At 42.0% G+C, this 27269-nt stretch overlaps 1 protein-coding gene across 1 annotated transcript in view; it reads right to left on the bottom strand.

Moving 5' to 3' along the window:
* The window catches only part of LOC121915043 (opsin-5-like), a 39914-nt gene extending 22092 nt beyond the window's left edge, over positions 1-17822 (bottom strand). Inside the window, exons 1-2 of the mRNA XM_042438910.1 lie at positions 17702-17822; positions 5719-5924 (exon numbers count right to left, since the gene is read on the bottom strand). Coding sequence (XP_042294844.1) covers positions 5719-5924; positions 17702-17822 — 327 coding nt within the window. The remainder of the gene's footprint in view (positions 1-5718; positions 5925-17701) is intronic.
* Between the last annotated feature and the right edge of the window lie 9447 nt (positions 17823-27269).

A 27269-nucleotide genomic window follows, 5' to 3' on the forward strand; every position in this document is an offset into this window, starting at 1 on the left:
CATATCATCATCATCATCATCATCATCATCATCATCATCATCATCATCATCATCACACTATCATTGTCAAAGCAAGGGAGACTTGTTAGCATTAAAAGCACACAAAATAAAATTTAAAAAAAACTCGAGGCCTCTGGCCACTCACCACCTCTTCCTTCCTCCTCCTGCTGCCCCCTCCTCCTCTTCCTCCCTCCTCTTCCTCCTCCTGCTGCCTCCACCTCCTTTTCTTCCTCTTCCTCCTTCTGCTGCCCCCTCCTCTTCCTCCCTCTGCTGCCCCCACCTCCTTTTCTTCCTCTTCCTCCTCTTCTTCCTTCTGCTGCCCCCTCCTCCTTTTCTTCCTCTTCCTCCTCTTCCTTCTTCTGCTGCCCCCTCCTCCTTTTTTCCTCTTCCTCCTTCTGCTGCCCCCTCCTCCTTTTCTTCCTCTTCCTCCTTTTCCTCCTTCTGCTGCCCCTCCTCCTTTTTTCCTCTTCCTCCTTCTGCTGCCCCCTCCTCCTTTTCTTCCTCTTCCTCCTCTTCCTCCTTCTGCTGCCCCCTCTTCCTCTTCCTCCCTCCTCTTCCTCCTCTTCCTCCTCCTCCTCCCCCCTCCTCCATGCACCGCGTGGCCTGGGGAGGCAGGGAGAAGGCAGGGAGAAGGCAGAGGAGAAGGAGGTGGGTAGCGCTGGGAGGCAGGCGCCGCAGGGAGGCAGGGAGGGCAGCACGGGGCCCCGCAGGGCTTCCCCCTTTGCCTCCTCTTCCTTCTCCTCCTCTTCCTGCGCGGCCTGGGGGAGGGGCGGAGGAGGCAGAAGAGAAGGAGATGGGCGGCGCTGGGAGGCAGGGAGGGCGGCACGGGGCTTCCCCCTTTGCCTCCTCTGCCCCAGGTCGTGTGGCGGAGGAGGAGGGCTGCGTGGCCTGGGGAGAAGGAGGTGGTGGCGGCGGCGGCAGGACCGGGCTGGGGCCAGTCCTGCCGCCTCCACGGGCCGCATCAGGCCCACAGGCCGGGGGTTGCCGATGCCTGTGCTAGATAATGAGTTTGAAGGGCAAAAGCACTTTGTGTTCAGTAAACTTTACAATCTACACAAATTCGACCTAGACAACGAGGAAATTGAAATAGTTGACCAGAATGGAGACTGCAGTCAAGAAATAAGAAGACTAGGAATGGGAAGGGCAGCTATGAAAGAACTGGAAAAGATATTGAAGAGCAAAGACATACAACTGAGTAGTGATTTGAGAAACCCATGTTTTTCTTCTCATTCATTGAGAACTTGATGAGAATTTCTTTAAAAAATATTCATTTCACAAGTCCCCCTTCCAAAAGGTGATTTCTTCTCTCCCTTTCAGCAGCTAGCGAAATATTTTTCACAGATTTCTCGAATGACAATAAAAGACAAGTTGAAAAATTACGCTAATTACTTTGCATTTCAAACTCAATTACCATGTCAAAAGGAAGTTTGGCAAAGGTTTAAAGAACATTCCTATGCTTTAAAAAAGCTGAAGGCACACACACAAAAGGGGGAAAAAAGCCCAGTCTCAACAAATAAACTGTGATTGAAGCCCCAACAAGAAATGGTAGAGTTGAGGGGACCCTCAAGGACCATCCAGTCCAACCCCCTTCTGCTATGAAGGAATACATGGGATCCAACTCTGCACCTCTCCCATGGTGATGCCAAGGTCATGTAATAATAATAATAATAATAATAATAATTGGTAAGGAGAGTGCAGAATATCCATGAGTGAGAGAGTGTGACTTACCCAATGTCACCCTGTGGATTTACATGGCTGAGCTGGGATCAGGACTCTAACCTCCCAGTTCACCCTAGAAATTCACTGGCTGACCTTGGGCAAGTCACTTGCTCTCAGCTTCAACTCCAACTCTGCACCTCTCCCATGGTGATGCCAAGGTCATGCAATAATAATAATAATAATAATAATAATTGGCAAGGAGAGTGCAGAATATCCATGAGTGAGAGAGTGACCCAATGTCACCCTGTGGATTTACATGGCTGAGCTGGGATCAGGACTCTAGCCTCCCAGTTCACCATAGAAATTCACTGGCTTACCTTGGGCAAGTCACTTGCTCTCAGCTTCAACTTCAACTCCTAGGTATTCCTTCATGGTAGAAGGGGAGGGATTGGATGACCTAATGGAATCCCTTCGAATGCTAGGTTTTATCCATCATGGCAGAATTCCTGCCATTGCACGCCACCCTGCCCCTTCTTCTCTTTTGTGAGGGTCACACTCTCTCAGCCTCAGAGGCATCCCATGGCAAAACTCCTCTTTATGCCAAGAAAACCTTCGGTTTGTCCCATCTTCCAGTGCCATCCTGATGTTGAACGGGGGTCAGACTACATGTTCTCTAGGATCCCATGTATTCCTATGTATTACTTCATAGCAGAAATGGACTGGATGGTCCTTGAGGGTCCCCCAACTCTAGCATTTCTTGTTTATTTGTTGAGATTTTTTCTTTTGTTTGTGTGTGTGTGCCTTCTGTTTTTTTCAGAAGAGGAATGTTCTTTAAACATCTGCCAAACTTCCCTTTGTCAGCCCCACCTCCTTCTTCTCTTTTGTGAGAATTTTAATGGTAGAGCATGATGTAAAGAGGAGAAGGCTCCCTCCTTTAGTTCTGTTTTGTTTTTCAAAGCAAAGTTGTGAGTGAGAAAAGATGGGGGGGAATCACCCTAACAAAGGAAATGCCCCTGGTAAAAGCCAATATGAATGGTAGCTTTTCTTACGCAAAATACCCAAATCCTGAAGGTCGAATTGTCAGCTCAGTCTTGTCTCTTCACTTCATTTCGAAATTATTAAAAATAAAAATTCTTACTCATTGATCAAGAAGTGCTCAGAATTTCTTCTCTCTAAAATGTTATCGAAATTGTCGAATTAGGCATATTTCTACTAATTTTTGAATTTTGGAGAATATTCTTTACATCCCTACAACTGAGCACTAAAGTCAGAATGTTCAGGCCATTGTATTCCCAATTACCATGTATGGATGTGAGAGCTGGACAGTGAAGGCAGCAGACAGAAAGAAAATCAACTCATCTGAAATGTAGTGCTGGAGAAGAGTACTTAGGATACCATGGACAGCCAACAAATGGGTTCTTGAACGGATCAGACCAGGGCTCTCCTTGGAATCTAAGATGATCAGTTGAGACTATCATACTTTGGCCACATAATGAGAAGGCACTGATCACTAGAAAAAGCAATAATGCTAGGAAGGATAGAGGATAGAAGAAAGAGAGGAAGACCACAAACCAGATGGATAAACTCAGTCAGGGGGTTATGGGCAGCGGCTTACAGGATATGGGCAAGGCCAGGGACGTAGCCAAGGGGGGGGGGGGTCCTTGGGGTCCGGACCCCCCTTCCATTAGAAAAATGAATGGTGTGTGCTGCTGCACCGCCGCACGCAAGCCCCATTATAATGGTGGCACTTAGTCTGGACCCCCCCCCCCTTCCTAAAATCCTGGCTACGTCCCTGGCAAGGCAGTGGAGGATAGGGATTATTGGAGATTTCTCATTCCACAGAGTCGCCATGAGTCAGAACTGACTCGAGGACAGCTAACAACAAACTCAGCAGAATGCATTTGCCTTCAGGTCATTTCCAACTTATGGCAACCCTAAAATGAGCCTATCATAGGGTTTTCTTGGCAGGTTTCTTCAGAAGGAGTTTGCCATTGCCATTCTTTGAGTCTGAGAGAGTGTGACATGCCCAGGGTCACCCATTGGGTTTACATGGCCAAGCCGGGATTTGTACCTTGAATTGCAGTCATAATCCAATGCTCAAACCACTATATTGCACTGGCTCTCCTAAACACTAAACACTAGCTTGGCTTAATTTATCTCAGTTTAGCTCTGTTTTACACGCCAAAGGTCCCAGTTTCAAGCTCTGGCATCTCCACAGAGGGCCATGAAAGTGTCCTATCTGAAACCTTGGAGGCCCAGTTCCAGTCAATGCAGGCAGTGTAGACCAGGGCTTCTAAGGCAGTATTACCCCCACCCCCGCATGTGCCAGGGACTGGAACTAAATTTGTACCCATTGAGTACAATTGTTTCTTTCCTGTAAACCTGCCAGGGACCAGGCCTGGTCCAGGGATCACCACTTTGAGTAGCACTGACAACACTGAGTTAGCTGGACCAGTAGCCTGACGTGGTATAAGGCAAGCCTCTATGTTCAAGAAAATGGTAGCAAATAAAACAGTTGGTGTTTTGCACACATTTCAATTATGCAGTAGTCTGAACTACTTACAAGTATGATGGACTATTCATTGATTTTGTTTCATTGGCTTTGTTTTGTATTGTTATCGTGTGTGTTCCTTCCACATTAAAAGAGTATACTTCTGAAGACAGCAAACCTACATTTATGCCAACCAGATGAAAGTATTGCTGCCCATGTTGCTCACACTTTTTAATGTATTTATATTAGTTTGGACTACAAATGCTGGAGATCAGCGTTTGATCCCCTCTCGGCCATGGAACCCACTGGGTGACCTTAGGCAAGCCACACACTCTTAACATCAGGGAAAGGCAATGGCAAACCTCTTCTGTACAAGACTTGCTAAGAAAACTCCATGATAGGGTTGCCTTAGGTTCACCATAAGTCGTACATGACTTGAAGGCACACAACACACACGTATCCATTTCCCCAACCCAAACCACTCTGCACCATTTTTATTTTCTTTTAGACAATGGATAAGAATGACACTGTACATTTTAAACAAAGCACTGTTGGTTTAAGCATGCAAATAGGAGACATTTTGTCCCAATAAGATCAAATTGCAAATAACAGTTACGAAGAAAACACAAAGAAAATGAGATTCAGTGGGAAATAAGTGTGATAAGGTAACAAATCCTTCCTTCTTTCAAAGTCTATTAATTTCTATATGCTATTTTAGATTGCCTGCTTGCTTAGAAAACACACTCAGAGAGAGGGAGGGACAGGACCAGTGCAGAAATACCTCTGCCAATCAGTTAACCAAGACTGGGAGATAAGAAATGGCTAGTGGGCCCCTCTTGCTCCTTCTGGAGTAAATTAATACCTTCCTTCCCTGCAGATCTGTGCCCACACATATGGCAAACATAGTCTAACAGCTGTGTATTCTAGCTTGCCAGATCTTGACAAATCCTCCTGTTTTTGTATCCTTGGGCAAGTAATAAAAATGGGAGGCTTATTGAGCGTCAAACAGATAGCAGCTACATTTGGCTTGGCAAATCAGATGTTCTGTGATGAGTTATGTTTAGGAATACATCTGGCCTGAGATAAGCCTAAATTCATGCTAAGTAGATTTCCCCTTAACCAGGAATACCCAAAGAGTTTATTGGGCCTGCAACAGGTGTGATTTTGTGGGTCCTGAGGTTCTGCTAACAACACAGCAGGAGCAGATAAAGGGCATTTTGTAGCTTCAGTTGCCCCATTCTCTGAGCAGCCCTGCTCTTAAACAGGGTTTGCATGTCATCTTCAAACCCTGGTTAACATGGGAACCATGGCTAACACTGGTTCAGATGTAAATCAGAACTGACAAGGGAAGCAACTGAAGGAATTTGCAGTAGAGAGGAGAAGTATACAAAGTAACAGCATTGCATTTACACTTAGTAGAACATAAAAATGTTTTTTTATCACTTTTTCCAGAATCTCACAGTTAGCATGGCGACAATCATCTAAAAATGTAAGCTCTGGCTTTTATATTGTGTAGTACTAGTACTTATCTTCTATTACTGTGTGACCCACCAAAATTTAGATCCTACCTGACAAGTCCATATTGAAGTGATAAGGAATCCATCATCTCTGAATACGTTGAAGATTTCAATTATCCCCCGGGAATAACCAAAAACAGAGACACTGGCATCAGATACTGCTAGGTTAAATGTCAGGTAATCTGTGGGCTGAAGAATAGCTCGCTGTTTATACAATACAAAGATTACAATGCTGTTGCCAAACCAAGACATCCAACCTGTAAAATAAAGAAAATAAAGAAAAATAAGTATTCTGAAGAAAAAATCTTCAAAATACAATACCAAAACAGATCAATTTGCAGTACAAATACTTGACTTTCGCTCTCAGGTTGTGCTTCTTGATATGTTTTCTGCACGACCTCAAGTTGGTGAACAAGATAGCCATTGTAGGAGATATAGATGCTTTATCAAAAAAGGGTTAATGAGCCTTCATAGGCCTCAAGGCAGGATTTAGAAAGCTATACATTATATTCAGCCTGCAGACGGGGACCATCTGTTTATCAAGAAGCTTACAACCAACTAGAGGTTTAAACAAATGTTTTTGGACTCAAGGTGCTTGGGTGTATCTGTTAATCTTTCCATTAGATGGATATATTAGTGAGGTCAAAAGGCTTCTTAAGGGACTCTTAGAACAATCAATCCAGTTATACATTCAAACAAATGAAGGTACTATAGCACTGCATATGAGATCCTGGGAACAAACAACTAGGGTTGTCTTTTTTTCTTTTTTGCGAGGCTGTAACTGCTGTTAGAAGTTGACTATTGTTGCTATTATTTATTATTTTATTTTTTACAAATACTATCTTTTCAGGCACACCCTTCCCAATGTGGTTTTGAAAGTTAAAAAATATATATAAAATTAAAATAAATATAAAGTTAAAATTCATTAAATATATTTTAAAATATATAATGCAGTTAATAAAAATAATGTAACTAATGTAAAACAATGGCAACAACAAAAATTCACAGAAGGAAGGATGACCTTAAATGAAAGTAAATGCAGCTTGCAAAAAAGAGGAAAAGATTTTAAGATCTATTTAAAATTAGATAGAAAGGGAACCACATACATATTCCATTGTATGTCATTCCCTATAGAAGAGTAGACCACACAAAATATGTACTCTGTCTCTCTTTTATGCCCTCTGATCTAACAGATTTTATTGGTGGACACAAAAATCAAATCTTCTTGGTCACTCTTAGGTCTGGGCAAATTTGTGTGTATATAGGTAGCCATTGAATAATCTAGATCCAAGATTTTTGGGGCTTTAAAAGTGATCACTACTGCTTCAGATTCTGCCTGAAAATAAGTACAGCTGTTGCAGAGGCCCAATATAAATGGGCATGAAGTGCTGTGCTTGTGCCAATTTTAGGGTTAAGGACCGTGCATCAACCGCACAGTCCCTAATTCTAGTACAGTGCGGCAGCGCAATAATGCCAGTGTTCTGTCCATACGGGTGCTGCCATTTTGACGCAAGCGATGCGTGGCAGCCTCACATTGCTGTGCATTGCTTACATTGCAAGTGTGCCACTGGTGCACTCGTGGCGTCACTCCAGTGCCACAAAAAGAACCCGGAAATACCGGGTTTTTTTTTACTCCAGAATGATGGCATGTGGTTTGGGGGCTGCGCTGTCCTTTTAGAGTAAAAACTGGTGCTGGCAGGCTGCTGTTTTTCGGCGGTCTGTACTGCGCCAGAATTGGTGTCATCTGCTCTGCCTGTGAGCACCAAGGTGACTACATTCTACTGCTGTTGAACGTCAAAAATACCTTTGAAGGCAACCCCAAATAGATTGCAAAACAAGTAATTTACTTTGTTCCCAGGGCATGGATGATTGGTTTCTCCAGATGGCGACACACCTAGACAAAGCTGATAAGAGGCACCCTTAGTAACTAGTGCCACCTATAATTCTATACATAGCACCAAGTCCAGAAGAACCCCAAAATGATGCATTTGGTCATTCAGAGGGAGTACATTCCTTTCCAACATTGGTCCCAAACATCACACTAATCAGTGTGTTTACCCATCCACAGAACCTCTGTCCTATCTGGATACATCTGTTTGTCTAACCTCATCATGTTTGTAGATAAACATTCCAGAAACCTTCACATGGTTTCCACAGACTCATAGTATCATAGCATCAGTGAGTTGGAAGAGACCACAAGGGCCATTCAGTCCAACCCCCTGCCCTGCAGGAACTCTCAATCAAAGCATTCCTGACAGAAGGCCATTCAGCCTCTGTTTAAAGACCTCCAGAGAAGGAAACCTTCAAAGACTCCTGGGGTTCATAATTGGAAATAAGAGGTGTAGCTCTTTATTCCACTTTTCCTTAGACCTCCAGATGCTTCGTGTTGATATTAAAAATTATGGTAGACAAAATACTACCCCAAGGCACCACAAAAGAGAGTGCCTGTGAAGTCTTTCAACTTCACCTTCTTCTGTTCTATCAGGGAGAACTAGATCCAGTAAAATACTATGCCTCTCATCTTACCCAGCTTGGTATCACAGTAGAATACCATGGTCAGTGATGACAAAGGCTGCTGAAAAATCCAGGACAATGAACAGAGTTGCACTTCCTCATCTGTTCTTCACTGTAAGGCATTCTCTAGGGGCAACCAATGCAATAGATGGCATTGAACCAATCATGTAAGGGGCTTGTTTTGTTTTGATACTTGTAACATTCTAGATTAATAGTCTACATTTTCTTCTGCTTTTCAGTGTTCCAGAACAATGGCACTTCCACTGCTGACTCTGTCTCTAGATACACTCTGAAGTTTGCCATCAAATTCAACAGGTTTTGCCCCAGTGAAATTGGCAACTGTGCTGCATTGCCAGTTTCTGGCACAGGTCACTATCAATATTTTGTTGCCCATCCTTGACTTAAACAGAGATTTATTTTTAATATTTTAGATTAAACGGGCTGTCTTCCAGGTGATGCAGTGTGCTGCAAGCAACATTTTATGGTTATGGAAAGTAATTATTTATACTTAACAAATAATTTCCTTACTCAGCAAATCAGCATCCTTAGGCTATTCAATTATGTATGCTGAATTTAGAGCAATTAAAATGGTTTGCTTTTACTAGTACTGTGCAGGAATGATATATCAGGTTCTGCATGAATAAGGATGAAAACAACCAACTGTACATTTAAATCTGGACATCTAAAGACTTGCCAGATGAATGGCAGGTATAGTGGTGTCACAGGATAGTTATGTGTAGCTTTGCAGACCTTTTGATACACTGAGCATGATCAGGGTGACCCAAATCCTGAGAGTTTCTGAATTAATTTTGCGTTTGTTTGGAAACTGCTCGTCTGCACAATTGAAGAAATAAATCTGAAAATGTTCAGCCAGGTTCTTGAGGACTCCACCTCATTCCCACTTACAAATAAATCAGTTTGTGATACAAATCGATGGATCAGTTTGAGCGAAGCATGGTTCACACTACAGTTGCCTTGATCACATTTTCTTGCTGTAAAATAACCCACTTGTCATTTACATTTACTAATGAATCAATTCAAAATGGACCCTGTTCAGCCAGCTGCAAATTTAAAGGAAAATTTAAATTGATTCTGATCTGCATCCCATTCACACTTGTGCTGAATGGATTTATTGCAAAAGACACAGAAAAAATGAGCATCAAAAAGATATGTGTTAAACGGGTCTAGGGCAAGGGCCCCCTTGCTAAACCGCTTCAGCGATTCGTCTCAAGTGCAAACAAGGGTCATTTAAACCACTTCAAATCGGTTAGCAAACTGGTTTATAATGTAGTGGGAATGAGGCCCAGGTTGTGCCACTATATAAATTACTATTGAAGAAGTGCTAATATTGAAATAGTTTTGGGATTAGTCTGAAGGGGCTTTCCAGTGATTCCTTATAAACAAACAATTGATTATAAAGAAATATATGATTCTAATGAAAGACTTTCTTTACAAAGGAATATGACCTGACCAGATCTTGCCTGATTAGGAAGGGCTATTGACTGCTTTCTTTATAAAGGGATCAAGAGGATGCCAAGCTGATTCACTATTTTGTCCTAAAAACAGGGTCTGTATTTTTAGCTGTAAATTCACAAAGTTAATCTGACTTGGTATCGGAAAGAAGGTAAAATATTTTGTCTGCACATTCATAAAAGGCCAGATAATGATTAAATGCAAGGTTCTAATTTCCTTAAAGAAACCATGTGACTATGCATTAATAATGTTCTTATTCACACTTTTTCCTAATGAAGACTGGATTTATTATGCCATGAAAATCCTTCTCCCTTATAGACAGTTTTATTCTCAGAAAAGGACAAGTTTCTAGTACATTGTGCTGACTCAGCAATTGATTCAATGGGCCTATTCCAGTTGGGTCGGCATGGTGCAGTGGTTTGAGAGCTGGCCTATGACTCTGGAGATCAGAGTTTGAATCCTGGCGCAGCCATGTAAACCCACTTGGTGACCTTGGGCATGTCACACTCTCTCAGCCTCAGAGGATGGCAATGGCAAGCCCCCTCTGAAGAAACATGCCAAGAAAACCCCATGATAGATTCTCATTAGGGTTGCCATAAGTTGAAAATGACTTGAAGGCACACAACAACAATTTCAGTTGGGACCAACAACTGGATTTGGCCCAACATCTTCAAAATCTAATATAAAAATGGTGAAATCAATAACATTGTTACATCAAAAGAAACATGTGTGTGTGTGTGTGTGTGTGTTTTCTTTTGATGTAACAATGTTCCTTTCAACATTATATACCAACATGCTGGATCCCTTATGTAACCTGATAGTTGGAATTGAACTGAGAGAGTCTGGAAGGGACACAGAGGACTGAATGTGTTTCTGAAATAATGCTGTCTTTTCTCAGAAAGATGCTTATGATGGTAGAATTTTATTAGACTACTTCCCCCTCCACTGTTCCCCACCTATTTGATAAGGAACAAGATCTGATAAGGAACATGGGAATGTTGGATTGGGGCATATGCAATTACAACACTATGGCGCGTTACAAACCGCCAAAAGGGACGTCCTCAGGATGTCCTAGGTTTAAAAGGGGGCATCACTTCTTGACGTCCCCAAGCCTAATACGTCCTGAGGACGTACAAGATGGCGGCGCTCCATCTACATGGGGGCCGCCATGATGGCATCACGAACGCGCCGCTTCCAAACGAGGCGGCGCGGACATGACGCCGTCGCGCCGTGAGAGGGCGCTTAGTGCGCCCTTTTGTCGGAGCAGGAAGGAGCTCCGAAACGGAGCTCCTTCCTGGTCTTGCATCACTGGGCACAGCCTTTAGATGGCTCTGCCCAGTGACACAAGGGAGAAAGGGGCCAAGCAGCCCCTTTCTCCTCCTCCCTGCCACCGCGGGGTGTCCTTGGGGCTTGAAGCCCCAAGGACACCCCTTTCCAGGCCTTGGGGAAGTGGCCTTTTGCTGCTTCCCCGCGGCCTGGATAGCGGAGGATCGGGGCCTCGGCGGCTGCCGCTCTGGCTGCTGAGGCCCTGATCTGGCGGGGAAAGGGGCGGGTGCAGGCCGCCGCTTTTCGGCGGTCTGTAACGTGCCCAAGTGTCCATTGTAACTGCCATGGCAACATTCCATGGAATCCAGTGATTTGCAGTTTAGGAAGGATCATTTAGAATTTTCTGCTAGAGAATTGTGGTGCCTCAGCAAACTACAGGCTCCAGGATCCCCTAGCATTTGGCTATAACAGTTAGAGGAATTATAATGCTATAATGTAGTGTGAAACGGTCCTTCTGTTACTGGCGTTCTCAGCCACTTGGTGTATAGTGTGGGGAAATGTTGCAGGTACCCTAGTTTAGGTTGAAGAATGGACTAAAGACAACAGTTTATTTAATAAAATGTCAGTTCAGATGTCAGTATTCAAGCTGAGCAGTAAAGCAAACAAACTGCTATTTGTAGAAAGCCCATAGAGAGACTGCGGTGGTAGGATTTTATCACACATGGGGAAAATTGAGGGTTAAAACAGGCATTATTTGGTGATATTTGCATGATCTCAGTGAAGATTTCCCCACAAACGATTTGTTGCTGGTTATTCCCTGGTTATTCCTGGGATAAGTCATCTTTAATGACGATATGTGTGAAAATCTTTACCGCAATTGTGTAAATATTACTGGATAATTTCCATTTAAACCCCTGATTTTCCCCATGTGATAAAGTCCTACACCTCTCTGCAGAGATTGCTAAACTTCATGAGGAAGTTTGCTATTTCCTTCCCCTGAGGCTGAGAGCATGTGATTTGCCCAAGGTCACCCAGTAGCTTTCATGGCCAAGCTGGGAACCAAACCCTGGTCTCCAGAGTTGTAGTCCAACACTCAAACCACTATGCCACACTACTAGGGCCAGTATCACTTTCATTGGTATCTGGAGAGTTGTTTTGCCTATTGGGAATACCAGTCTCTCTGCACTGGTCTTGCCATTGGGGGGAAAATCCTACCACCACCTGAGCAGCTGCCAAGTTCAGGTTAATCCCCTCTTCATGTATAATTGTGGGATTTAAGTTTGTGAAAGACAGGGAGGAATCACTAAGTGGGTATGGCTCATGAATTAATCCAATTTTGTCAGATAGGCCTAGTTGGTGGCCCTGGGCCTTGCTGTCAAAAGTGGCATATGTTTGCAAACATCAGTAGTCATCTGTAATATTAATCACATGCTTTCCTTTCACCAGCAGGCAAAACCCTTTTTGTTTCAGCAGGCTTTTAATAGGTAACCATGCCAGGGATACTTTTTTTAATTGGGATGTGTCTTTTATTTTATTTTTTTTAACTTCAGTATGTTTTAAAATAATTTTATATTGTTTTGGTTGTGACTATTTTAATTGTCTTTAAAATTGTACTGTAGATTGTAACTAATTTCCTTTTGTGAGCCACCTTGGGTCCCACTCTGGGAGAAAGGCAGCATATAGATAAAAGAATAAATGTAAAACCATTAAAGCTTCTGATGTAGCTAAGCAGATACAGCATTTTTGGTGGTTCCATTGAAAAACCTCACCATAAGGGTACTGTGATTAAAACCTTGAATTATTTAGATTTTATATAGTTTTCTTTGTTATTTATTTAAAACTATTATTTAATGAAAATATTAACATTAATTAAATAGTTTCATTTTTTTAAACTTATTTGTTTACCTCTTGAGTCATTCTTAGGAATTTGTCGGAAGGACTTTTAACCCTACTGCACCCTAATGGGATGCAGCCGGGATGCGGGATGCGGGATGTAGATGGGAATCATCGCACTTAATTTGCATTTAATTTCACCAGCCGAGTACAGCCCAGCTGCATCCTAGGTCCCAGGTGCCACTTTTCAAAGCTGGAAAGCTGGAAAGTGCCTTGCTGAGTGTTCCTGGGACTTGGGTTGCAGCCAGGCTGTACATGGCTGGCGAAATTAAATGCAAATTAAGTGTGATAATTCCTGCCTGCATCCCACATCCTGGCTGCTTCCTGTTAGGGTGCAGTCAGGTTAAGTCCATGCTATAAACTCCTTAGTCTGGCCCAGTTCTTCCTGCTTAGAGAAAGACAAGGAAATACAATCAGTCCTTCATATCCAAGAATTCCTTATCCACAGATTCAATAATACATTGTTTGAAAATATTTTAAAATATATGTAAATTCCAAAAAGCAAACCTTGATTTTGCCATTTTATATAAAGGACACCATTTTATTATGTCATTGTATTTAATGAGATTTGATCATCCATGGATTTTGGTATCCACGGTGGCGGGGGGGGTGGGGGGGGAATCAAATTCCTGGAATCAAATACCAGTGTATACCAAAGGCCCACTGTATACCAATTTTTACAGATTTTTCTACCACTAACATCTTCCCATGGATAGAATATTCACAATTGCAATTTCACATGTGCCACCTTTTTTTTGGGGGGGTTGCATCGTTTTGGATGTATGCACATGTGTGTCCACATATAAACTTGCTTTGCAAACTGCTTTAGGAAAGCCATTCTTCTTGCAACCAATTTTGTCAGAAATTCTCTATCTGAATTATACTGAAATGTTTTTGATTTCACTAGTGGCCAACATGTTGTACTCATAAACTCTATTGAACATAGCAACTATGTTTTATTAAAATGTACTCAGCTCTTCACACTAACAGTTGTCAAGTCTATGTCACTGTCAATGTATTTTCCCTCATCTGGTGCTAAACTGCTTTTTCAACCATCTGTACACCCTTCTTCCCCCCACCCCAAAAAACCAACAACACTCTTCTGTCCAAGAAACATCTAAGACAGAGGTGAATTCATCTGTAAAAATTTATTCCCACCAAGAATAGTGATTTCTGGCCATGTATCTACTTTTGAAAAAACAACATAACTCTTACCCTAAAAACAAGTGTACAGTATCTTGCCTAGTCTAACTTTGAAAAAGAGCTGAACCTGTTATTTGTGTGGTGCAGAATTTTAAAAATCTACATTTGGGGAGTCTGGGGGATTCAGGGAGTTCTGATGTAACTTTTCCAAGCTTTGGTCTGATGGCATGATTTTTCACCTAGTCTGCTTGCTTCAGTATAATAAGAATTCACTTTCATTCTAAAAGCAGAATCAGGCACATTTTTCTGCCCTCTCTTAAACCATTTTAAGACAATAGGGTTATTATCATTGTCCTGTAACCTTTTGGCAAAGGCCTGGAGATCAATCCAGCAAGGAATCCTTGTACTCACAGATAGGGTTGCCATATCCTGCCTGGGAGCAGGACAATCCCGCTTTTGAACCAGGCGGGGTCGTCCCGTCCCAGTTTGGTAACTGACCTGGGTTTGCCCCGGGTCAGCTGCCACTGCGGGCGGCTATAGAGGCCATGCTTGCCGCAGCCAAGTTGCACCACGTGCAACCGCTCCTGCGGACCTTGTGTGGGGCCTCTCACGCGGGGCCGCTCCTGCGGGGCCGCTCACGTGCTGCTTGTGTGCTGCTTGCGTGCCGCTTGTTCGAGGCCACTGATGCAGCCACCGCTGCAGCCGCCACGTACGCTGTGGCTTTTGCTGGCCGGCGGGCACATCCGCTGGCCCTGCGCGTGCCCTTGCAGGGCTGCGCGCAGAGCTAATGAAGAGGAGTTCCTCCTCTGTCGCTGGGGCTGAACAGCCCACCCCTTCTCCAGGCAGAGCCTGTGAGCGCTGGCAGGGGGCTGGGCTATTCCAGCCGCAGTCTGCCCCCATTGGCCAGCCAGCCTCCAGAGGAGGAGCTCCTCCTCTGTTGGACCGGGCTGCAGCCAGAGGGGAAAGAAAAGGGCCATTTCCTTTGCCCTTTTTTGGCACCAAGAAGGAGGAGGATGAAGATGATGATGATGAGGAGGAGGAGGAGGAGGAGGTGGTGGTGGTGGTGGTGAGTGGCCATTTCCAGTATGAATTTTTGTATTTTTAACTGTATTTTTAAAGTGTATTTTTAAAGTGTATTTTTAAAGTATATTTTTAAAGTGTATTTTTAAAGTGTATTTTTGCAATATTTATTTTTATTAAGTGTATTTTTAAAGTGTATTTTTTGCAATATTTATTTTTATTAAGTGTATTTTTAAAGTGTATTTTTCCAGTATTTATTTTTATTAAGTGTATTTTTTAAAGTGTATTTATATTAACATTTTTAAAAAATCATCCAATTTTTTCGTGTGTCCTCCATTTAAAAAATGTGTCCTACATTTGAAAATGTTGTCCTACATTTGTCCTACATTTGTCCCGGTTTGGAGGTCCTGACTTATGGCAACCCTACTCACAGAGGACAATTTGATTTTCAAGCTTTCCTGTCAAATTGGAATCATCCTCCCTGGATTAGATTATCAACAAACTATTTAATATCAGTGCTGCAGTGACTGCAAGCAACTGCAGATTCCCTTACTTTGACTTGTGCAATTTAAAGGTACAATGCAATAGTTACTTGGGTCCAAAACACAGTGCAGAAATAATCCAGTCTGAGACCGATTTAACTGCCCTGGCTCAATGCTAGAGAATTTTGGGAACTGTAGTTTTGTGAGACATTTAGCCTTCTCTGTCAGAGAGCTCTGGTGCCACAATAAACTACAATTTCCAGGATTCCCTAGCAGGGTAGTTAAAATAGTCCCAAATTGGATTATTTCTGCAGTGTGTTTTGGACCTTAGTTGCTCTTGATAAACCCAATTGATTTACAAACAGTGAGTCATCATGGTGTAATGGTTTGAACATTGGATTATGACTCTGGAGACCAGGGTGTGAATCCCTGCTTGGGCATGGAAACCACTGGGTGACCCTGGGCAAGTCACATGCTCTCAGCCTCAGAGGATGGCAATGGCAAACCCTCTCTGCAGAAACTTGCCAAGAAAACCCCATGATAGGGCCGCTATAAGAAATGACTTGAAGACACACAAAAACCACAACAAGTCGCCCAAGGCCCGGTACAGATGGGCCAAAAGCGGTGTGACTTCGCCGATACTAGTGCTCAGGAGAGTGCAACATCCACACGCTACCGATCCCTAGTACATATGGGCACCGCCATTTTGGTGCACACATGTTTAGACAGCGTGCATACCAATGACGTGTCTTGTGTGACATGTCCAAACAGTGTGACACACAAGACACATCACTGTGCTGCCCCAGGGTGCAAATGGCGCCTTGGCGGCATCGCAGGAAAAAGCTCCATTTTTAGAGCTCTTTTTGGCAGCGGATCGTTGCAGCAGCCATGCCATTGGCCCGGTCCAGACAGGACAAATGCGCCTTGCTGGCCGCGTACTAGGGTTAAGGGACCGCGAGGCAACTGCACGCTCCCTAACCCTAGTACGGCGCAGCGCCGTAACAATGTTGGTGCCCTGTGTATATGGGCAATGCTATTGTGATGTGACGGACACATAGGATCTGCATGTCGCGCAGCACTTGTGATGTCATGAGTGTGCCATTCAGTGGGAATCACAAGTGCAGTGCAAAAAGAACCACTTTTCAAGGGTTCTTTTTTCTCTGCAGGGAAGCCGCATGGTTTGGTGGCTGCAGCTTCCCTGCGGGGGGGGGGGGGGGCTGGCAGGCCTCCCTTTTTAGTAGGTATGTACTGGGCCTTAATCACCCAAACCCATTTCAGTAGATCTACTAAGATGAAAGTCCTCCCTCTACAAACTGTTTAAGTCAGGATCTTTACATACTTTAACAAATAACGTATCAAGGGAAAATCTATAAATTTTAGGTTTGGGAAATTCTAAGATACTAGCAGCTCTTGTTCACCAAAGACTGAATAACTCCATTGATTCTTCTCCTTATATAAACCAGCAAACACTTCTCAGATATGAACAATTTCACGTCTCCCCTAATTGATGTTCAGTGAGTTAAAAGGTATTTTAATGGGACTATTAACTGGTCTTTTTGTCCCCTCAAATAAACCTTTGGTTTCAGTTTAGCAGAGAGTGGAACAGGCAGGATTATATGCACCTGCTTAACCCCGTGTCTTTAGATTCAAGCCAATTTAATCCCGTTGGGATGAATGGAGCCTAATCAGTTTACAGCCCGGTATTTCAGCTTACTTGAACAGTAGGCTGGACTCTCTGTACCCTCCTCCCCCTCTCCTCCATTTCCAAAAGCTTAAATAACCTCCATAAAAACGGATACATGTTCCATCTACACGAGTTACTATCTGTTTATTATTGTTAACCATTTATATACTTGATTTATATCCCAAATCTTTCTCCCTTAAATAAGAGTCAAGGTAGCTCACAACACAATTCTAACAAATGAAATATTTATAAACAAGGCATCAGTTCCCATCTGATTTTGATCCAAGCAAGTTCCAGAGCTGATTAATACTTGGATGGGGGCCACCAAAGAATATTAAGTGCTGTAGGCTATATTTTAGAGGAAGGCAATGTCAAATCATCTCTAAGTATTCCTTGCTTAATAAAACCCCATGAAATTTATTGGCTCACCACAAGTCCACAGACAGTGTGAAGGCACACACACATACACACTCCTTAATCAAGCTCCATAGACTTACCCTTTCAGCTCTATAGATATGCTTCATTTGCTAAACCCAACAGGCTCTCAACCCATACCTACCTAGAGCCAGGAGATAGAAGCCAATAATAGTCTCTCCTTGTTCTGAGACAGGAACTTCTTTGTTTGAAAAAGTGACATTGTTGTTCCTCCATGGTGCCTGAGGGGAAACCTGGAGAGACATTTTTCAGGACTCCTTGACCCAGAACTTTCCCTTCTTCCTAAGTCCTGGGTGCAAACAGAAAGAAATGACCCCTTCCTTTCTCACCCTCTTGCTCTCTCCCTGTGTTCTACAGAGCTGAGCCTGGAGACTCATAAAGCAGCAGGAATCTTAAGGAGACAAGTAGGAGCTTTGCATCCTGCTGGCCTGCTTGTATTTGCTAATCCTATCTATTAATACTAGTGAACACCAATCTGTGACTAGACAGAGGTGTGAGCAATATCTATTTGGTCTAAGAAATGGTGTTTATTAGAACAATAAAGTGTGCTCACAATATGTATACACAAGACGTTCACAATAATTATGCACAGACAATGGACTAATATAAATCCCACCTAGAGCAGCCCCACTGCAATAATTGGAATTTATTAGTCACAACTAGCATGAATTCAATTGATTTCCATGGGACTACTCCAGAGGAGATTCACATTGGATTTAGAATCATAGTATCATAGAATCATAGAGTTGGAAGAGAGCATAAGGGCCATCCAGTCCAATCCCTTGCCATGCAGGAAATCTCAATCAAAGCATCCCTGACAGTTGGCCATCCAGCCTCTGCTTAAAGACTTCCAAAGAAGGAGACTCCACCACACTCCAAGGGAGTGTGTTCAACTGTCAAACAGCCCTTAGTGTCAGGAAGTTCCTCCTAATGTTGAGATGGAATCTCTTTTCCTGGAGCTTGCATCCATTGTTTTGGGCCCTATTCTCTGGAGCAGCAGAAAACAAGCTTGTTCCCTCCTCAGTATGACATCCCTTCAAGTATTTAAACAGGGCTATCATATCACCTCTTAACCTTCTCTTCTCCAAGCTAAACATCCCCAGCTCCCTAAGTTGTTCATCATAGGGTATGGTTTCCAGGCTCTTCACCATTTTAGTCGTCCTCCTTTGGACATGCTCCAGTTTCTCAACATCCTTTTTACATGTTAGCCGCTGCTAGATTGACTTTTGCAAGACACTGGAAGTCCGATAAAAATATTGAAATGCATGAATGGCGAGAAAAGGTTTATGAGATGATGGAATTGGATCTACTTTCTTATAAAATGCAAAATAAGAATAATGTAAAATGGAGAAATATGTTGGGAAAAAGTCTTGGAATATATGGGGAAAGTTTGGGGTAAGGTCGTAAACTGGGAATCAAATATTGAGTGTATTATTTAACATAATATATAAGCGAAATATGGTTTTGAGTTACTTAATTGAAAGTCTGAAGTTATAAGGGAATACAGTAACAAAGACCAAAAGATAGTGGTAAATTAGTAGAAAACAGGGGAATTAAGAAACAAATAAACAGATTAATAAGGCAAAGGGGAGACCCTGAAACCTTAGGACTAAAATGTCATGGTCATATTATAACATATGAAATGTTTCGAATAAGTAAGTTACGGTTTAAATTATATGGGGAAAACAGGGTGGGAGGAAGGAAATAATATTGACGGCTATGTTCAGAAGTGTCACAAGAACAGACAATGTAAAAATATGGACAAGAAAATCATTCTAGAAATTTGGGGAAGGGAAGTGGAATAACAGTAGTAGAAAATTTTGATTTTGGAAGGTATCTTAATGTAAAATATAAATATAAAGAATTCAGAATCTGTGATAAATGTAAATTTTGATGCAGTGAATGGAAAACTTCAATAAAAAATATATGAAAAAAAAGATGGTTCCCTGCCCCCAGGATTACTATCTAAAAGACACGACACAAAAGGAGAAGGGAATGGTGGTGGGGAAGGGGATCAGGTCCAGCAGTTCTTCTCTCCCTCTGAGGCCTGGACCAAGGAGATGGACTGGAGGGAGGGTGCTGCTTCTTAAGGATAGGCCCAATGGCATTGGGCCTGTCTTTTCACTCTCTCCTAGGCCAGATAGAGTCAGATATAGTCCGGCTTAGGCTTCCCTCCCTTACCATTACAGCACCAGTGATATGTTACTGTCATGGAGCTTATCACGCAGCATTTTAAACCGGCTCCAACCTCCAGCCTCTCCCACAACAAAATTTCCTTAAAGATAGTTCCAGCGATCAGTCCTAATCAGATCAGATCAATCCTTAGAGTAACTCATAGAAAGTGGTAGTTATTCTGTAATGTTCCTCTTAGCTTCGAAGTCCAGAATAAAGCAAGTGCTGAAGCCAAGATGCTTCAAGAGACAGTAAATATCCATGCTCAATTCTGTCAAAAGTTTGCTTTGCATAAACATCAGAAGTGGTTGGTGATGTTTCTTAGCTCCTGTATTTTCCATCATGTTCCACTGTTTCTTAAAGATGTTTGGCTATGTTAAGATTTCTCTCAAATTAAGAATGATCTGTCTTGAGTCAGTCCTGCCTAGAGCCCCTTCTCTCACACACACATTTTCTCAAGATGTTGTTGTTGTGCGCCTTTAAATCATTTCTGACTTATGGTGACCCTAACGTAAACCTGTCACAGGGCTTTCTTGACAGAATTTGTTCAGAGGCGGTTTGCCCTTGCCTTTTGCCGAAGCTGAGAAAGTGTGACTTGCCCAAGATCCCCCAGTGGGTTTCTATACCTGAGAGGGGATTTCAACCCTGGCCTCCCAGTGTCTTAGTCCAACATTCAAATCAATATACCACACTGGCTCTCTTTCTCAAGACACAAGGGCCTGTTACAGACTGCCAAAATAAAGCTGCTTCGGGTCTCTTTGGAGGTATGCTGTTTAAATGATGCATGCATCCTAATAGTCCAGAAGCTGCACCAAAGCTGCACCCCAGTGCTTAGGAATGGAGTGTGGCTTTGGTGCGACCTCTGAACTCTTAGGACCCCATGCATCATTTAAATAGCATACCTCCAAAGAGACCCGAAGCAGCTTTATTTTGGCAGTCTGTAACAGGCCAAGGACACATTAATTATTGCCCCTAATAGAGCCTCTAACATTTTACTCTTTATGCCGCCTTCAAAGTCCATTATCATTATCATTATGCTTTATTTATATAGCGCTGTAGATTGTCCCTTTTTGTCAGGGAGGTAGGAACTGAGCAGGGGACAGGACCACTGAGGCAAGAAAAAGTTTTATCTTTATTTTAATCTCATTTTAATAATGATGCTTTCAACTCATTGAAGCCCTTCCTCCCTATTCCTTAGATTGTAGCGCCCTCTAGAGTCTCCGTGTATTTTATAAAAAACATTCAGAGGTAGCTGTGTTGGCCATTTAACAAATACAAACAAAAATCCATCAGTGATACCTTTATTGACCAACCAAAATGCATAATATACTTGTTGCAAGCTTTCAAACCTTCACGCTTCAAAAGCTTGCAACAAGTATATTGTACATTTTGGTTGGCTAATAAAGGTATCACTGATGGATTTTTGTGTGCATTTTAGTCCTCTCTAATTTCTATTTACCTTCACTTGTTCTTCCTAGTTCCTGAGACAGCTCTGGTTTGCCTCTGAAGTTACTGTACCCAATAATAATCAGTCTCTTCTAGCTACCTGCCTGTTTGAATTCTTCTCATCTTCTCTCTTTTCCCTTGCAGACTTTGCTAGGGGTGAAGCTACCGGGATGTGTGTGAAATGAGGGCATTGATCCCCCAAATAAGAATTCCAACATTAAATGTTCATTCAGCCCCCAGATTTCTATCATTTGAGCTGCACCTGACTCCAGCTGAACATGATACCTTAAAGTGGAAAAAAATCTGATGTATTCAGTTATTTCTTTGGATATACAGGTGGCACAGGTATTCGCAGGATTAATATTGGATTTAATTCAGTCATGAGTATCCAACGTATTGTGATGCCTTCAAAATTAATTCTTTGAGTACCTTGTTAGCAAGCATGCATTTATCATGGGATTGTGTGTGGAATCCATACGTTCCCATCCTTAACAAATGTAATAGGAAAATGAGACAGAGGGAATAAAAGTATGTTGTAGTTGTTGTGTGCCTTCAAGTCATATCTGACTTATGGCAACCTTTGGAGCCTATCATGGGGTTTTCTGAGACTGAGAGTATGGGACTTTCCCAATATCACCCAATGGGTTTTCATGGTTGAGTGGGGAACTGAACCCTGGTCTCCAGAGTCATAATCCAGTGCTCCAAGCACTACACCATGATGGCTCTCTTAAAGTTTTTAGTGGACAGTTAGTAAGGCTGTGTAAGGATTTTGCAGTTCAGGTTTCAGCTCTGTTTGGCAGTTGAAGCACAGTCCCCATTCAAACAGAATCAGTGGTAGCTGGTGATGGCTTCTACAGTGGATCCTTGTTATACGCTGGGGTTTGGTTCCAAGATCCCCCGTGTATAACAAAATCCGTGTATGCTCAAGTCCCATTAAGTATAATGACATAGCAAAATGGTGTCCCTAATAAAAAATGGAACATCAAGGTAAATTTATACTTTTTTGGAACATTTTCAAACCGTGTATGCTTGAATCCGTGTATAAAAAATCAGTGTATAAGAAGGACCGACTGTATTACTGGGGTGATTAATCAGGTTTTCATACAAATTTTAACAGTGCTCTCCAAGGTACTGAACCTATTTCATGTTCAGCACCTTGGATAGTTTATTTTAAAATTGGAGTGAAATTTGGATTTGCCACCCATCTGACATAGAAGCCACCAATCAGACCTGGTCTGATTCAACCTGGAATGCAAATAGGTGGAAAACCAACTAAATCAAATACACACCTCCCTGGTGGGTATAGTCTCTTTTCTTGGAGTTACAGTGCTAAAGGTCTAAAGAGCATCTCAGAGGTTTAGAGCTGAAGTACTGCTACATTGAGGCAGTACAACAAATACTACATGTAGTGATAAAAGGCAATTTGATAGGCACTGAAAGGTCAGGCAGGCAGCAGTGGTCCTCTAAGATGAACCCCAAGGTTTAAAGTTGACATACCATAATGAAAAGCACAGTAAAGACCTTTTATTCATCATACTGTACTCTGTAACCCCACCAAGGCATTTTGTGAATTTGACTGTCGTAGAAACTTCCATTTTATGGCCCCACACTTGCCCTACCCCATCGTCTACATGGCTGCTTGTTTCTTGTGGTGGGGCTTAGAAGAATCATAGAATTATATAATCATAGATTTGGAAAACACCACAAGGGCCATCCAGTCCAACCCCCTGCCATGCGGGAACTCTCAATCAAAGCATACCCAACAGATGGCCATCCAGATTCTGTTTAAAGATTTCCAAGGAAGGAGACTCCATCACTCTTTGAGGGAGCATGTTCCACTGTCGAACAAACCTTACTGTCAGGAACCTTTCTCCTAATATAAAATGTTGAGGTGTAATCTCTTTTCTTATAGCTTGCATCCATTGTTCTAGTCTGTTCTCTGGAGCAGCAGAAAACAAACTTGCTCCATTCTCAATATGACATCAACTATTTAAATGGGGCTATCATATCACCTTCTCTTCTTCAGGTTAAACATCCCCAGCTCCCTAAGCCGTTCCTCATAGGGCATGGCTTCCAGACCTTTCACCATTTTAGTCGCATTTTGATTCATAGTGTCACATTCAATGACAGTTGTATGCCTATAAACAGTGGGATGAAAAATCTGCAAACCTCGGACTCCGACAGTACTAATATAGGACACAAGAGGCAGTATCCACTTAAGAATGTGTTGGGAATTTTCTGGCATTATCACCTTTATTATATCATAACACCTTCCCAAGACTTTCCGGGAAAAGGTTTTCCACATCATTATTTTGTTCATCATGGAAACATTAGTGAACATCTCCTGAGAGTACCACTGAGATCTGGAAGGAGTATCTTTGGCAAAGCATAGAAGAAAAGGTTGTTTGACCAGGGCTGCATAGTGCATAGGTTGTCAGCTCTAGAGGAGTCATATGCTGATTTATATTGTTTGTTTTAGTGTTATCAGTCACTTTTTACATGAGCTAACACAGGAAAGACTGGGGTGCTCCTTGAATGTTGAGTTTTACAAATGTTCTTTTAGAACTGCACATTTCATTATGGAAACATTTTATTGTCATAGACCAATCTAACTTCCCTCAACCAAGCAGGTTTAAGAATACTGGGCTACTTTAAAGGCCTGGCATAGCCCACATTTTCCTTAAGTACAGTCCTGCTTCCTGCAATGTACGTGCTTTATATGGATGAATTGATAGGGTCATTTTAAAAAAATGTTTACAATTTCAGGATAAATGTGCAATTTAAAATAAATGAGTTTGAAAGATTGTGAACTCCAGACTTTGCTTCTACCATTTGTGGGAGATGAGCAACCACACCCAATAAAGCTACACTAAACTCCAGCATTTCATTCTTTTCTTTTCTTTTCTTTTCTTTTAAGGAAAAAAATAATTTCTTACCTAGAAAGACTAAAACAAGCTAGGAAATTACTTTTCCAGAGATAGGGTGTACCTGACATTACTGGATCCATTTGCCCAAAACACTGAAATTCTGTAGGACGTGGTCAGGTGCTTACAAAACATATGGGAAGAATAGTGGCTCCTTATTTTGCCTCACATCTCATCTTCTACAAGGGCTAGAGATCTGTCTGATTTTTAAAATGAAATCTGGAAGTCTGCCCTCTTACTTTTCCCAGGGGTTTCTGTGTCAAAGAATTACTGATTTATTTATTTTAAAAAACACTTAAAGAATAAAGTTTTTATATATTTGCTTAAAATAGTAGTGTATAGCTCCGAGTTCAAAATTAACAAGTTACTGCACTTCTGCCTGGAGTTCTTGCAAAGCACTAAAGAGTATCTGTTGCATGATTTTTCTGTAGCCCTTCACTTGCAGAGTCAAACCCTTGTTATTTGAGCTATAGCTAAGATGGTCTGGGCAATCAGAATGAATTATATGCCCCTCCTTCTCCTGTTCAGTTAAAGAAGAGGAGACTCAGATTTATCCCAGCTTTGTACCTCTTCATTAGTATGTGTACAGCTTCAGAAATATAAAAGCACAGCTCAGCTTCCAGTTTATCAATCAATTTCACAGGGACGTAGTCAAGGGGGGGGGCTTCTTGGGGTCCAGACCCCCCCCTTTCGTTAGATAAAATGAATGGTGCATGCTGCCGCACTGCCGCACCCAAGCCCCATTATAATGGTGGCACTTAGTTTGGACCCCCCCCTTCCCAAAATCCTGGCTACGTCCCTGAGTTTCAGGTGAGCACTTGCACCCCTCTTGCTAGAGTGACAAACTGACAGTAAGTGATATGCCCAGGTGCCTAACCTGCACCAACGTTTTCCCTTGCACAAAGTACAAACTTTTGGGCTTGCAAAGTAATATGTGAAGGCAAGAATTATAATAAATGCTGATCTGTGATAAGCTGGCTGTTAGTTGATTCAGCAGTGTAGAAATCTTTAAACAAACAGTGGTCTATTCAGCTTTTATCTCCAAGGGTTTGATGCCTGGAACAGTCTGATTCACAAGCTTTTCTTTTCCCTATTGGCTCCCTCTCTTTTTAATATCTGTCTTAATGACTGGATGCCAGAGGTAACGCAAGTACAATTTTCTTCACTAGTTATAAAAAGATTTTTATTCTGCTGTAGAGAGATGATTGCTCTCTCTCTCTCGCTTGCTTTCTCGTTTGGATCTTAGAATTAGTTAGATGTATTTAGTGCATACTGAAAATATGAAAATCTATTTACTAAAATGATCAAGACCATGTTTGGGTTTGGGTTTGGAGATGTAGTTCAGGGCATAAATGAATGTATGGCACTATTAATGGCACCTTTCTGTGATTAAGGGATTACATGCTCCTGTGAGGCAAGAGGTTATACTGATGGTAGCAGTGCGGCAGGTAGGGTCTCCCATGTCAGTAAGGCCTTTGCTGAGGATCCAGACAAAAAGTACCAAAGACAAACTGAGCATAAGCAATAGTGGGGGTTGGCACTGGTGGAGAATTTCTCAGACAACAGCAGTGACACCACAGTTAACACTATGGGGGAGCCATATTGGCCATACAACCAAGAACAATAAAAGACAATATCCATAACACAGCAATACCTTTATTGGCTAACTAAAATGCACAAAATACATGATACAAGCTTTTGAAGCTACACTGACTTTTTCATTAAAAATCAAACAAATGACATTGAAGACATGGGTCTACACTTTGTCAATATGTTGTTATATTTGTTCTCAGTTAGGATGGTATGGAGGAATACCCATGTAGGTACAGTAGAAGCCATTTCTCCTTCTTGGCCATGTAGAGTCTGGGAGGCAAAGGGTTGTAAACTCTAGGAAATAGAATTTGAAGTCCATTAGCAATACAAAAAGAAACCTCCATTGAATCCACCTTGTCTCTGTTCTTGTTAGAACTTTGCAGAAATCCTACAATTCTATACAGTGCTGAAATTGGCTGGTGTGGTTTTAGCACTATCAAATTAAATTGTTCAAATCTAAATAAATCCATTGCAGCTTTGGATCTAAATAAATTATTCCAAAAACTTCACTCTTTGTCTCATCTGAAATTCCTACAACTTTTTTTGTGGATGGAATCTCATTGTCCATCAATTAAAACAAGAGTAGTATATGCTCAGTTAAAGTACTTGAAATAAAATGTTGGTGTGTCAAAAGAACATCTTCCAGCATTTTGTTACATGGGTCCAAAACACACTGAAGAAATAATCCAGTTTGAGACCGCTTTAACGGCCCTGGCTCAGTGCTAGGGAATTGTGGGAATTGTAGCTTATTGTGGTGCCAGATCTCTCTGACAAAGAAGGCCAAATGTCTCACAAAATGACAGTTCCCAGAATTCCCTAGCATTGAGCCAGGGCAGTTAAAGCAGTCTCAAACTGGATTATTTTTGCAGTGTGCTTTGGACCATAGAAATGAGTAAGAAACCAGTTCTGGAAATCAGCTTTCCAAAATCTCCTATGTTGTAACTACTTCTTTGAGCTGAATTCTGTCTTGACATGAATAAGGGGCAGGCTGTTTTGGGTAGATCCTACAAGGGATCCCCAATTAGTCAAGATCTCTAAATTCTCTTCATTTAAAAACAAACAAACAAACAAACAAACAAACCCAGAACTATTTAGAGTTAGTTGTTTAACAAGATTTATGCCGGCTTCCCTAAGAAATGCTTTCACTGAATTGCAGTTTCTGGTTGTGCCAACTGCAGTTGTAGATGGATGCTGTAATAAGGTGCCATCTGGAAATAAATTAGGTATCTCAGGTGGAAGATACTTTTCATGATATGTTAATCTGACTTTTGTACAAGGATTAAAGAGATACAGTATATAGCAATAGCAGGTACATTTCTATACCACTTATCAGTGCACTTAAGCACTCCCTAATTGCCCCCAACAATCTGGGTTCTCATTTTAGTGACCTCAGAAGGATGCTAAGCCTGAGTTGAGCTTGAGCCCTTTTGCTGGTATTGAACTCGCAACTTTGTGGTTTATGAGGGAGTGGGTGCAGTACAGGCATTTAACTACTGCGCCATCAGGGCTCCTATATATTGAACCCTTGGTTGGTTTATGAAACTGGGAATGCTTTTG

The sequence above is a fragment of the Sceloporus undulatus genome, chromosome 1 (assembly GCF_019175285.1).
Source record: "Sceloporus undulatus isolate JIND9_A2432 ecotype Alabama chromosome 1, SceUnd_v1.1, whole genome shotgun sequence".
Taxonomy (NCBI): Eukaryota; Metazoa; Chordata; class Lepidosauria; order Squamata; family Phrynosomatidae; genus Sceloporus; species Sceloporus undulatus.